A 14,659-nucleotide genomic window follows, 5' to 3' on the forward strand; every position below is an offset into this window, starting at 1 on the left:
TAACCCTAACCCTAACCCTAACCCTAACCCTAACCCTAACCCTAACCCTAACCCTAACCCTAACCCTAACCCTAACCCTAACCCTAACCCTAACCCTAACCCTAACCCTAACCCTAACCCTAACCCTAACCCTAACCCTAACCCTAACCCTAACCCTAACCCTAACCCTAACCCTAACCCTAACCCTAACCCTAACCCTAACCCTAACCCTAACCCTAACCCTAACCCTAACCCTAACCCTAACCCTAACCCTAACCCTAACCCTAACCCTAACCCTAACCCTAACCCTAACCCTAACCCTAACCCTAACCCTAACCCTAACCCTAACCCTAACCCTAACCCTAACCCTAACCCTAACCCTAACCCTAACCCTAACCCTAACCCTAACCCTAACCCTAACCCTAACCCTAACCCTAACCCTAACCCTAACCCTAACCCTAACCCTAACCCTAACCCTAACCCTAACCCTAACCCTAACCCTAACCCTAACCCTAACCCTAACCCTAACCCTAACCCTAACCCTAACCCTAACCCTAACCCTAACCCTAACCCTAACCCTAACCCTAACCCTAACCCTAACCCTAACCCTAACCCTAACCCTAACCCTAACCCTAACCCTAACCCTAACCCTAACCCTAACCCTAACCCTAACCCTAACCCTAACCCTAACCCTAACCCTAACCCTAACCCTAACCCTAACCCTAACCCTAACCCTAACCCTAACCCTAACCCTAACCCTAACCCTAACCCTAACCCTAACCCTAACCCTAACCCTAACCCTAACCCTAACCCTAACCCTAACCCTAACCCTAACCCTAACCCTAACCCTAACCCTAACCCTAACCCTAACCCTAACCCTAACCCTAACCCTAACCCTAACCCTAACCCTAACCCTAACCCTAACCCTAACCCTAACCCTAACCCTAACCCTAACCCTAACCCTAACCCTAACCCTAACCCTAACCCTAACCCTAACCCTAACCCTAACCCTAACCCTAACCCTAACCCTAACCCTAACCCTAACCCTAACCCTAACCCTAACCCTAACCCTAACCCTAACCCTAACCCTAACCCTAACCCTAACCCTAACCCTAACCCTAACCCTAACCCTAACCCTAACCCTAACCCTAACCCTAACCCTAACCCTAACCCTAACCCTAACCCTAACCCTAACCCTAACCCTAACCCTAACCCTAACCCTAACCCTAACCCTAACCCTAACCCTAACCCTAACCCTAACCCTAACCCTAACCCTAACCCTAACCCTAACCCTAACCCTAACCCTAACCCTAACCCTAACCCTAACCCTAACCCTAACCCTAACCCTAACCCTAACCCTAACCCTAACCCTAACCCTAACCCTAACCCTAACCCTAACCCTAACCCTAACCCTAACCCTAACCCTAACCCTAACCCTAACCCTAACCCTAACCCTAACCCTAACCCTAACCCTAACCCTAACCCTAACCCTAACCCTAACCCTAACCCTAACCCTAACCCTAACCCTAACCCTAACCCTAACCCTAACCCTAACCCTAACCCTAACCCTAACCCTAACCCTAACCCTAACCCTAACCCTAACCCTAACCCTAACCCTAACCCTAACCCTAACCCTAACCCTAACCCTAACCCTAACCCTAACCCTAACCCTAACCCTAACCCTAACCCTAACCCTAACCCTAACCCTAACCCTAACCCTAACCCTAACCCTAACCCTAACCCTAACCCTAACCCTAACCCTAACCCTAACCCTAACCCTAACCCTAACCCTAACCCTAACCCTAACCCTAACCCTAACCCTAACCCTAACCCTAACCCTAACCCTAACCCTAACCCTAACCCTAACCCTAACCCTAACCCTAACCCTAACCCTAACCCTAACCCTAACCCTAACCCTAACCCTAACCCTAACCCTAACCCTAACCCTAACCCTAACCCTAACCCTAACCCTAACCCTAACCCTAACCCTAACCCTAACCCTAACCCTAACCCTAACCCTAACCCTAACCCTAACCCTAACCCTAACCCTAACCCTAACCCTAACCCTAACCCTAACCCTAACCCTAACCCTAACCCTAACCCTAACCCTAACCCTAACCCTAACCCTAACCCTAACCCTAACCCTAACCCTAACCCTAACCCTAACCCTAACCCTAACCCTAACCCTAACCCTAACCCTAACCCTAACCCTAACCCTAACCCTAACCCTAACCCTAACCCTAACCCTAACCCTAACCCTAACCCTAACCCTAACCCTAACCCTAACCCTAACCCTAACCCTAACCCTAACCCTAACCCTAACCCTAACCCTAACCCTAACCCTAACCCTAACCCTAACCCTAACCCTAACCCTAACCCTAACCCTAACCCTAACCCTAACCCTAACCCTAACCCTAACCCTAACCCTAACCCTAACCCTAACCCTAACCCTAACCCTAACCCTAACCCTAACCCTAACCCTAACCCTAACCCTAACCCTAACCCTAACCCTAACCCTAACCCTAACCCTAACCCTAACCCTAACCCTAACCCTAACCCTAACCCTAACCCTAACCCTAACCCTAACCCTAACCCTAACCCTAACCCTAACCCTAACCCTAACCCTAACCCTAACCCTAACCCTAACCCTAACCCTAACCCTAACCCTAACCCTAACCCTAACCCTAACCCTAACCCTAACCCTAACCCTAACCCTAACCCTAACCCTAACCCTAACCCTAACCCTAACCCTAACCCTAACCCTAACCCTAACCCTAACCCTAACCCTAACCCTAACCCTAACCCTAACCCTAACCCTAACCCTAACCCTAACCCTAACCCTAACCCTAACCCTAACCCTAACCCTAACCCTAACCCTAACCCTAACCCTAACCCTAACCCTAACCCTAACCCTAACCCTAACCCTAACCCTAACCCTAACCCTAACCCTAACCCTAACCCTAACCCTAACCCTAACCCTAACCCTAACCCTAACCCTAACCCTAACCCTAACCCTAACCCTAACCCTAACCCTAACCCTAACCCTAACCCTAACCCTAACCCTAACCCTAACCCTAACCCTAACCCTAACCCTAACCCTAACCCTAACCCTAACCCTAACCCTAACCCTAACCCTAACCCTAACCCTAACCCTAACCCTAACCCTAACCCTAACCCTAACCCTAACCCTAACCCTAACCCTAACCCTAACCCTAACCCTAACCCTAACCCTAACCCTAACCCTAACCCTAACCCTAACCCTAACCCTAACCCTAACCCTAACCCTAACCCTAACCCTAACCCTAACCCTAACCCTAACCCTAACCCTAACCCTAACCCTAACCCTAACCCTAACCCTAACCCTAACCCTAACCCTAACCCTAACCCTAACCCTAACCCTAACCCTAACCCTAACCCTAACCCTAACCCTAACCCTAACCCTAACCCTAACCCTAACCCTAACCCTAACCCTAACCCTAACCCTAACCCTAACCCTAACCCTAACCCTAACCCTAACCCTAACCCTAACCCTAACCCTAACCCTAACCCTAACCCTAACCCTAACCCTAACCCTAACCCTAACCCTAACCCTAACCCTAACCCTAACCCTAACCCTAACCCTAACCCTAACCCTAACCCTAACCCTAACCCTAACCCTAACCCTAACCCTAACCCTAACCCTAACCCTAACCCTAACCCTAACCCTAACCCTAACCCTAACCCTAACCCTAACCCTAACCCTAACCCTAACCCTAACCCTAACCCTAACCCTAACCCTAACCCTAACCCTAACCCTAACCCTAACCCTAACCCTAACCCTAACCCTAACCCTAACCCTAACCCTAACCCTAACCCTAACCCTAACCCTAACCCTAACCCTAACCCTAACCCTAACCCTAACCCTAACCCTAACCCTAACCCTAACCCTAACCCTAACCCTAACCCTAACCCTAACCCTAACCCTAACCCTAACCCTAACCCTAACCCTAACCCTAACCCTAACCCTAACCCTAACCCTAACCCTAACCCTAACCCTAACCCTAACCCTAACCCTAACCCTAACCCTAACCCTAACCCTAACCCTAACCCTAACCCTAACCCTAACCCTAACCCTAACCCTAACCCTAACCCTAACCCTAACCCTAACCCTAACCCTAACCCTAACCCTAACCCTAACCCTAACCCTAACCCTAACCCTAACCCTAACCCTAACCCTAACCCTAACCCTAACCCTAACCCTAACCCTAACCCTAACCCTAACCCTAACCCTAACCCTAACCCTAACCCTAACCCTAACCCTAACCCTAACCCTAACCCTAACCCTAACCCTAACCCTAACCCTAACCCTAACCCTAACCCTAACCCTAACCCTAACCCTAACCCTAACCCTAACCCTAACCCTAACCCTAACCCTAACCCTAACCCTAACCCTAACCCTAACCCTAACCCTAACCCTAACCCTAACCCTAACCCTAACCCTAACCCTAACCCTAACCCTAACCCTAACCCTAACCCTAACCCTAACCCTAACCCTAACCCTAACCCTAACCCTAACCCTAACCCTAACCCTAACCCTAACCCTAACCCTAACCCTAACCCTAACCCTAACCCTAACCCTAACCCTAACCCTAACCCTAACCCTAACCCTAACCCTAACCCTAACCCTAACCCTAACCCTAACCCTAACCCTAACCCTAACCCTAACCCTAACCCTAACCCTAACCCTAACCCTAACCCTAACCCTAACCCTAACCCTAACCCTAACCCTAACCCTAACCCTAACCCTAACCCTAACCCTAACCCTAACCCTAACCCTAACCCTAACCCTAACCCTAACCCTAACCCTAACCCTAACCCTAACCCTAACCCTAACCCTAACCCTAACCCTAACCCTAACCCTAACCCTAACCCTAACCCTAACCCTAACCCTAACCCTAACCCTAACCCTAACCCTAACCCTAACCCTAACCCTAACCCTAACCCTAACCCTAACCCTAACCCTAACCCTAACCCTAACCCTAACCCTAACCCTAACCCTAACCCTAACCCTAACCCTAACCCTAACCCTAACCCTAACCCTAACCCTAACCCTAACCCTAACCCTAACCCTAACCCTAACCCTAACCCTAACCCTAACCCTAACCCTAACCCTAACCCTAACCCTAACCCTAACCCTAACCCTAACCCTAACCCTAACCCTAACCCTAACCCTAACCCTAACCCTAACCCTAACCCTAACCCTAACCCTAACCCTAACCCTAACCCTAACCCTAACCCTAACCCTAACCCTAACCCTAACCCTAACCCTAACCCTAACCCTAACCCCTAACCCTAACCCTAACCCTAACCCTAACCCTAACCCTAACCCTAACCCTAACCCTAACCCTAACCCTAACCCTAACCCTAACCCTAACCCTAACCCCTAACCCTAACCCCTAACCCTAACCCTAACCCTAACCCTAACCCCTAACCCTAACCCTAACCCTAACCCTAACCCTAACCCTAACCCTTAACCCTAACCCTAACCCTAACCCTAACCCTAACCCTAACCTAACCCTAACCCTAACCCTAACCCTAACCCTAACCCTAACCCTAACCCTAAAAAAGGCGCAAAAACTAAAAAAAAAAAAAACACTCCCTTAGTCTTTATTTAAAGAAGCTTTAATTGATTCCTAGGCGGTAATAATCACTGATCTCTATCCTATACCAGCTACGCAACAGATCAAACTTGAATTGAGTCAATAGCTAAACTGGCATGGCGCCATTCACGTCATACTGCCCTTTCATCTTAGAGTGCTGTTTTCTCGGTGGGATTATCAGCAAGATAATTTCTTCTTCTTCTTTTTTTTTTTTTCGAAAGTCACATCACCGCTTTTAGTTTACCCAACTTTTAATTTTTTAAATACCCTCCCCTCTTCTCAAGGCTGTTTATATTGTCTTACAGTACCCGGGGCAACTCCACAGTGGCCATTAGAAATGGTTAAGGCTACTCAAAACCAAAAAAAGCCAAAGTGTGAACCGCTTTATCTCTCTTTAGCTCTTTAACACCAGGCCCCTCATCAGCAATTCCGAAGGGGGTATTTTTCCGAAAAAAATTAAACACTTTTATCGTAGAACGTACATATGGTTTATTTATGCTTTCATAAAAGCCAAATAAAAACAAGCCTTGGCAGATGTAAAATCATGTTTAGTATATCGAAAACTTGTTAAAATTACAACCCTTGACGAAAAGAAAAAAGTTTTACCCAGTCTGTATATTTCAAAAATCAGGAAAACAATCCTTGCTCTAATAAAATAACATTTACACATTACTAAAATTTTGTTATAAAATGTCGCCATAAGCAGTATCATTTCCCTCAATTTTAAATGAACACGGTAAATGATACAGAGCATCACATAACAGCATCCATTATAAAAAACTGCTTAAGTGTAATAGAAAGTGAATGAGTATAAGCGTTTCATTAAATCTACAAAATACAAAACCTACACAATGAAGACAAAATTAAGAAATTACAAAAGTGACATCAAAAGTTGTAAAAAACACTACTTTCATACATATTAACCATTTAAACATTAAACGTTTACAAAATGAAAACTGGAACCATTATTAAGAAAAAAGACTGGTCACTAACCATATGATCAGTGGATAATTTCAGATATTTTTTAAGTTAAACGTATATACAATTCCATCCATGCTAATAAGATTATTTCCGCAAGTATGCTTACAGCATCACACTTTGCAGGGGCGGATTTAGGGGTGGGAGGTCAGGGGCGATTAAAAAATCACACTAATGGTCCCCTCTTGAAATGAGAACTTTGACGAGCTAAATCATAGTTCTAAACCGTACCAAATGGCACCGTTAACCCTCTAAAATATCAAAAATTTTCTTGGACCTACAGCGGGCCCCGAACCCCACGCCAAAGGTTCGGGGGGGGGGGGGGGGGGGGGGGGGGGAGGGTCTGCTTCGCATCCGCGGACCCCCTTCAAATAATCCTGGATCCGCCCCTGCCTCAGAGAGATTCCTGCAGGTCTAGCCTCCAGATCAAGCATTCAACCTTCGAGTGATTGCAAGCATTTATAGTTCGACTGATCACTAGCGGTCATAATTACTGGGCAGCATTTCCGTGTCTACGGGCCGTTATATCTTGTTATGCTACTGGGGCGTGTTTGACGCCAGTCGGAAATACCCCACTCCCATCCTCTTTATTTCTCTCTCTCTCTCACACACACACACACACACACACACACACACACACACACATTTGAAAAAAAGGGGACCTACAATTCATAAGAAAACATTTTTGGAATCATATTTTAAAAACTCACTGACTAAAGGGAATTATCGCGTAGCACGTGCATTGCGATAGAGATAACGATATTTCTACTGCAAACATTAATTCATGATAGTATACTGTTATTTATGGTGCAGACTTCATACATCAGGTCCTACTTTAAGGTTGGAAATTCCAACATATGTCGCAGTAGGAAATATCGCTGAGTAGGCGTCCGTTGGGCTATATAAACATCAAACTAACGCGAAAGAGACAATTACAGACAGAAAGAACCTAACTATGAAGATGGCCGTCCACAATTAAGTCGGACCTGCCCGTGAAAGGGCAGGCGATATATGAAGTTTACTTCATCGCTGTACTATCGACGTTTTTTTTCGAAGCAAATAATATCATTAATATAGAAGAAACCCGATTGATTCTGCGAAGAGGACAAGGAAGAACATACACTTCTTCGGTGTAAATTAGAATAACTGAGAATCAAATATTTCAGGGTAAGCTTACTATCGACTTAATTTTCACAATATTTCAAGTTAAGAATACTGAGATCTGCACTACGTTTGTGGGACTGTTTTAGACGTTAGCACATAATGTAAAACAGAAAAGGTGATGTTGTGGTTCTAATCATGGACATAATGAGAGATCTCTCATTATGTCCATGTTCTAATGTATCACACTGCGTGTCAAGGGCCGACAGGTCACTCTGTCACGTTACACCTGAAAGCGTGATATCTTAAACAATAATGAGCTCTATGTTTATCTAAGTGAACCCTTCCTAACTCTGTGTTTCAGAATGGTCGTTGACAACCAGTCCTATGCTCGCCTCGCCCATTTGGTGCTGGACCTGGGGGCAGTTGCATTACGTCATTATTTCTCGGCATCAATCCTCCAGAATGGAGAGACATTGGAGCAGTTTCTGACACGCAATAAACAGAATATCTGGGACTGCTACAAACGGAAAAAGGTGATTCACAAATCACAGTACGAACTACTCTTCTTGCCAAACATTCTGCACACACCAAAACTAGACGACTTGGATGTGACATTGCTATGTTTTCTGATCCGTGAATTTCATCCCAATGTTCCAGTAACATGGTATGGTTGGAGTTGCCCAGACAAAGCTAAAGCAAAAGCTGACCCTCTTATGACACCAGAGATAGAGGCTATCATAAATATCAAGTACCACAGGAACCAACTGGCACATAGAGGTACTACCGTGGTTAAAGACCAGGAGTTTGAAAAGATGTGGAACACTATTGCTCCCAGTGTTGTCACACTGGGTGTGGAGAAACCAGTAGTTGAGGAAGCCAGAATGGAAGTCATTGGCATTCAACATTACATTCTACTCCTAAACGTTTTATTTAATTACTAAGGAGTAAATAAGTTGTATTAATGATACATCTGAGACTCCGAAGATCTACTTTATACAGATGAAATATGTAATCACACTGGGCGTGGAGAAACGAGTAGTTGAGTAGATTTTTGAAGTAATATGTAATGTATGGGATGACATATTACATCTATAAAGTAGACATCTTCGGAGTCTGAGATGCATCATTAATACAACTTATTTACTCCTTTAAGATGTGCGTTTGATTTGGTCTTCAAGTGCAATTTCAGATCAAAAACAATCTTACATGGTCTCAAACCACAAGTAAGACAATTACTGGACCGACTTGTTTTGTCTCCCCTCACACGTTCTCCTATTGTGTCAGGAGCAGAGGTGTCCTCCATTGTGAGCGGAGGAAATTGCTTGACCACGTAAATAGATGTTAGATCATTTTTATCTTTAAAAAAGCAGTTTCAGTCCATTTCAAGACCACTGCTGTAATGATTGAGACCGTGTAAGATTATTTGTGATCTAAAACTGCACTTTAAGACCAAATCAGCTCTAGTGTTGTATCCTAGTGCACTAGTGCTGTATCCTCCCCAGGGAGGTGAGAGCGACAACTTATAGTGTGCAGCAGTGCCAAAATAACCAGGCCTCATTTGAATTTGGGAATTAAATAAATATATATGTAACTTCAACCCTCGTGGTTGCAATATCTCAATAAAGATTATTATTCTTATTCTTAGATTATTATTTTTTTTATTAACCTTAGATATGTAGATAATGTTCTTTCTGTACTTAAAATTTGCTTATAAAACCTCTGTAGAGCAGGGTGGATTTTCCAGACCTGTTTGGGTGTGGGGGGAGGGGGGGGGGTTCAAGAGGTAAACAGAGGTACATTTTGTTCATTGCTAATTCTGACTTTCCTCTTTCACACACATAGTACACGTGAAATAATCTGAACCTAGTACCTACTTTATTTCATCTTCCCAACATATGCCCATCAAATATAGCACAGGCGCTGAGCCTTGAATGCATACTAAAATCGGGAGAATCGGAGCATAAGTAAGCCCAGCGCCTTTGCTCTATTTGATGGGGACATTTGAGACGAAGAAAGCCAAAATATGTAGGTAGTTGGTTCACATATCTGTAATGTGTGTACAAAGACACAAAGAGAACATTCAGAACAGATGATCCACGGACTAACTTAATGCGCTCAAAATGTACTACTGGTTTGGAAGTTAAACCCCCTAAAGTTGATTAAGACTCTATAATCTTGTTTAATGACACTGTTGAAATATAATTCACCTTTCATAAAAACTTAATTCCTTTTCATTTTATTCATTTAGCTATAAAAAGAAAAAAAAAGTTAAAAAATGTACAAAAATGACAGTTATAATAAATTAATAAAATAATGTTGACAAAATATTTCTAAAAAATGTACAGAAGAAGTTTTATATTCATCATTTATCCTTCTTCAGTCTTGTTTGTACAAATCCCAATGGACGGCAGCATATGTGTGGGGCTTTGTCATCTCCTCACAAACAAATGCCTTGCTTTATCTCTCATGTTTTCTTAATCCATGTAAGCCATATGATATCAACAGTTCCACCACAACAGTGGTTCAATCCATTGCTCCTTTACTTCTGTCAATCTTTCTCTTAACTTAAACTAAGAAGTGGGCAATATTTTGCTTTAGAAAAAAAAGATGTGTCCAGCTTTCATCCTTCTCCGTTGGGCTCTGTGCCATCTATTTAACACTAGACAGGTGCTGCCATCTATTGTCTATTTAACACCAGACAGGTGCTGCCACCTTTTGTCTTTATGCTACCTCTTCCTTTTTTCTTCTTCTGTTTGCCTCTCCAGTTCCTGAACCTCTAATTCCAGCTCAACCAAAGCCCGCTCTATCTCGTAGTTCTTGCTTACAAGGCCTACCCAGCTGCAAATAAGTAAATGAATAAATAAAAAGAAACCACAAGATAACCTAGTTAACATTATTACTTTTTCACGAGTTTCTATTAACAAACTTTAATTTTACCATCAATGTAAAACTGGATAACATAATGTCAGAACATCAGACCACTCACAAACTGGATAACATAATGTTAGAACATCAGACCACTCACAAACTGGATAACATTGTCTCAGAACATCAGACCACTCACAAACTGGATAACATAATCTCAGAACATCAGACCACTCACAAAATGGATAACATAATGTCAGAACATCAGACCACTCACAAACTGGATAACATAATGTCAGAACATCAGACCACTCACAAACTGGATAACATAATGTCAGAACATCAGACCACTCACAAACTGGATAACATAATGTCAGAACATCAGACCACTCACAAACTGGATAACATAATGTCAGAACATCAGACCACTCACAAACTGGATAACATAATGTCAGAACATCAAACCACTCACAAACTGGATAACATAATGTCAGAACATCAAACCACTCACAAACTGGATAACATAATGTCAGAACATCAAACCACTCACAAACTGGATAACATAATGTCAGAACATCAGCCAATTCACAAACTGGATAACATAATCTCAGAACATCCGCCAATTCACAAACTGGATAACATAATCACAGAACATCAGCCAATTCACAAACTGGATAACATAATCACAGAACATCAGACCACTCACAAACTGGATAACATAATCTCAGAACATCAGACCACTCACAAACTGGATAACATAATCACAGAACATCAGACCACTCACAAACTGGATAACATAATGTCAGAACATCAGACCACTCACATACTGGATAATATCATCTCAGAACATCAGACCACTCACAAACTGGATAACATAATGTCAGAACATCGGACCACTCACAAACTGGATAACATAATGTCAGAACATCAGACCACTCACAAACTGGATAACATAATGTCAGAACATCAGACCACTCACAAACTGGATAACATAATCACAGAACATCAGACCACTTACAAACTGGATAATATCATCTCAGAACATCAGACCACTCACAAACTGGATAACATAATGTCAGAACATCAGACCACTCACAAACTGGATAACATAATGTCAGAACATCAGACCACTCACAAACTGGATAACATAATGTCAGAACATCAGACCACTCACAAACTGGATAACATAATGTCAGAACATCAAACCACTCACAAACTGGATAACATAATGTCAGAACATCAGACCACTCACAAACTGGATAACATTGTCTCAGAACATCAGACCACTCACAAACTGGATAACATTGTCTCAGAACATCAGACCACTCACAAACTGGATAACATTGTCTCAGAACATCAGACCACTCACAAACTGGATAACATAATGTCAGAACATCAGACCACTCACAAACTGGATAACATTGTCTCAGAACATCAGACCACTCACAAACTGGATAACATAATGTTAGAACATCAGACCACTCACAAACTGGATAACATTGTCTCAGAACATCAGACCACTCACAAACTGGATAACATAATGTCAGAACATCAGACCACTCACAAACTGGATAACATAATGTCAGAACATCAAACCACTCACAAACTGGATAACATAATCTCAGAACATCAAACCACTCACAAACTGGATAACATAATCTCAGAACATCAGACCACTCACAAACTGGATAACATAATCTCAGAACATCAGGCAACTCACTTGTCCTCCAGAGCTTTCAGTTTTTGTCCAGCAATGGTTTGCTCATTTTTCCTTTCCCAGTTAATTTCCTGGATGACTTTTCTGTGAAAAACAAGATAATACGAATTCGCAAATATACATTATAAATAAATACAATATGGCTGGTGATCGAAACACATTAATTGATTCATCATTGAATTTTATTTCATACTGCTATCAAATTGGAGACATTTAATCTCAATTTCAGTCTACTCAGAGGAGCTGTTATATGTCTTCCAGTACTTATCACATCAGTTTATATAGTTTCTTACCTGAGGTCTGTCAGTTGTTTCTGAGACTGTTCCACCATCTGTGCCAATGAGCTGTTATATGTCTTCCAGGTCAATGCACCGTACTGAGACATCAGCTCGAGGTTGGTGATTCTAAAACAAGAAAAATGATCTATTCTGGTTACCCAAACTGGAGCTGTATTTTAACCCAAGAATCAATCTTGTACGCCTGAGAAAAATAAGTAACACATTCTCTTTCTTTTTATAGTGTTAATGAGTACTACCAGTGTCAAGAAGAGAATCTTTTATACAACAAACCCTAACTTATATCAAATTCTGAGCCTTTTCTGAGCCATAAGTTGCTCTGTCCACCCCCAACCCACTCTTTGCTGCCTTGCCTTTAAGCCTATTTCTGCTGTCTGCAAGTTCTACTACTTCTAACCACACTCTAATCCTCCCCCCCCCCCCCCCCCCCACACACACACACACACCAAGCCTTTGCTGTCTCACCTTAAAGCCTGGTGCTCTAGCTGTGCCTGTGAGTTCTCTACTGCCTCTGTCTACCCCCCTAACTTCCCCCCCACAAACACACCAAGCCTTTGCCTCACCTTAAAGCCTGATGCTCTAGCTGTGCCTGTGAGTTCTCTACTGCCTCTGTCTACCCCCCTAACTTCCCCCCCACAAACACACCAAGCCTTTGCCTCACCTTAAAGCCTGATGCTCTAGCTGTGCCTGTGAGTTCTCTACTGCCTCTGTCCACGCTGCTACATCTGTCATTTTCCCTGGGGGAGGGGCTGGAAGTTCATACCTAAAATGTAACCATACTTTTTAATACACAAGTTATGCATTGATTGAGCTCTAAAATATCACAAAACCAATTACATTTCAATGTTTAAAACACATAATATTTAAATCATAACAACAACAATACTTGCAATTATCATAACAATAAACCTACATTGTGGCCATCTAAAAATGAAAATTTTACCTTCAAACTTTTCTGAATGTTTTTCAGTCACATAAAAGGTTTTGAGCTAACTTAAAATGAGCACAAGTTTGCCACAAGCTTTGAATTCTCCCTTAAATATGTTTCTACAGGTATCTAAATATGAAGAAAATGGCATGACGTTAACCTTTTCATGCTCAGCATGTCCATTGGCAATCTGGCTTGGAGTCTCTCAAACTCATTTTTCATAATTTCAGTCTGGAAAGAACAAAGAAGAAAGAATATATCATATTAAAGGAGGAATTTACACTGAGGGATCTACCATTTTGCATTAGGGTGTGGATGTGTGGTTATGGTGTGTCTGTGGGGGGGGGGGGGAGGTTTCCTTGCTCAGTAAATATTAAAAAAATAGACAAGAACAATTTTACTCTTACACATAGGGTACTGAGACTGGAAAAATAATCAATCTGTCTTGTGCTGCTTGTTAAAATGTTCACTGTTATGTGTATTATTCATCTATCCATTTATTTAAGGAGGGAGGGGGGCATCATAACTAAGTGAGGAGCATGTGTTCAATCTGACCTTCCCCTTATATCCAATTTGACTTGGTGAAAAATGAAGATAATTATTAATAAGCAAACAATAAACAGGTAATCATCCTTCATTTCTCTCACAAAAGTTACCTCAAAAGCACTGTAGTTAGGTGTGGTCAGGTAATCCAGGTAGTTCTTAGTTGGACGATATCTTCTGGTCTCTTCATCTACCAAGGCAAGAGCCTGAAATATAGATCGAAAATACATATCTGCTCTCTTCTTGTTATGTTGCCTATGTGGCGTTAGCACCCAACGTTAGCCGTTAAGACGGTTTCAACAACTAACGACTGGAACTCTTCATTATCATGCTATTTTCAGGTGGAAATGAGATCAAATCAGTTAGATATTAGTTAGTGAATAGATTTGTGAAAAACTGATGTGTCCTCACCGCTTCTTTCACTCCAGGCTCATCGTAACCTTTGTCAAAATAAGGGAGAGCGTCAACAACAACCCCGTGCTCGCTCGCCATGATGGATTTTGTCAGGGTCGTTGTCTCGTTTTCGCAAGGCTGTCTTGTCACGGTCTCAGAGAATTAACGTGCACAGACCGTCATAACATTTTGAGACTGCAGCAATTTCTTGAAAATA

The 14,659-nt window shown here is 42.9% G+C and overlaps 2 protein-coding genes across 2 annotated transcripts; one reads left to right on the forward strand and one right to left on the reverse strand.

The window, feature by feature from the left end:
* The first annotated feature begins 7,467 nt into the window (after positions 1-7,467).
* Positions 7,468-9,338, forward strand: LOC106156463 (uncharacterized). Its single transcript, XM_013531721.2, has 2 exons — positions 7,468-7,763; positions 8,062-9,338. Exon 2 carries the CDS (start codon positions 8,063-8,065, stop codon positions 8,639-8,641), a length of 579 nt encoding a protein of 192 aa, XP_013387175.2. The 5' UTR covers positions 7,468-7,763; position 8,062; the 3' UTR covers positions 8,642-9,338.
* A 564-nt stretch (positions 9,339-9,902) lies between these two features.
* Positions 9,903-14,633, reverse strand: LOC106156380 (pre-mRNA-splicing factor SPF27-like). Its single transcript, XM_086995761.1, has 7 exons — positions 14,461-14,633; positions 14,163-14,255; positions 13,667-13,737; positions 13,240-13,341; positions 12,576-12,686; positions 12,286-12,366; positions 9,903-10,538 (listed from the first exon to the last, which is right to left on the reverse strand). The coding sequence occupies exons 1-7, from the start codon at positions 14,539-14,541 to the stop codon at positions 10,427-10,429; spliced, it is 651 nt and encodes a 216-aa protein (XP_086851887.1). The 5' UTR covers positions 14,542-14,633; the 3' UTR covers positions 9,903-10,426.
* Positions 14,634-14,659: the final 26 nt, after the last annotated feature.

This window comes from Lingula anatina, chromosome 9 (assembly GCF_051362555.1).
Source record: "Lingula anatina isolate TDL-2025a chromosome 9, LinAna3.0, whole genome shotgun sequence".
NCBI classification, from domain to species: Eukaryota; Metazoa; Brachiopoda; class Lingulata; order Lingulida; family Lingulidae; genus Lingula; species Lingula anatina.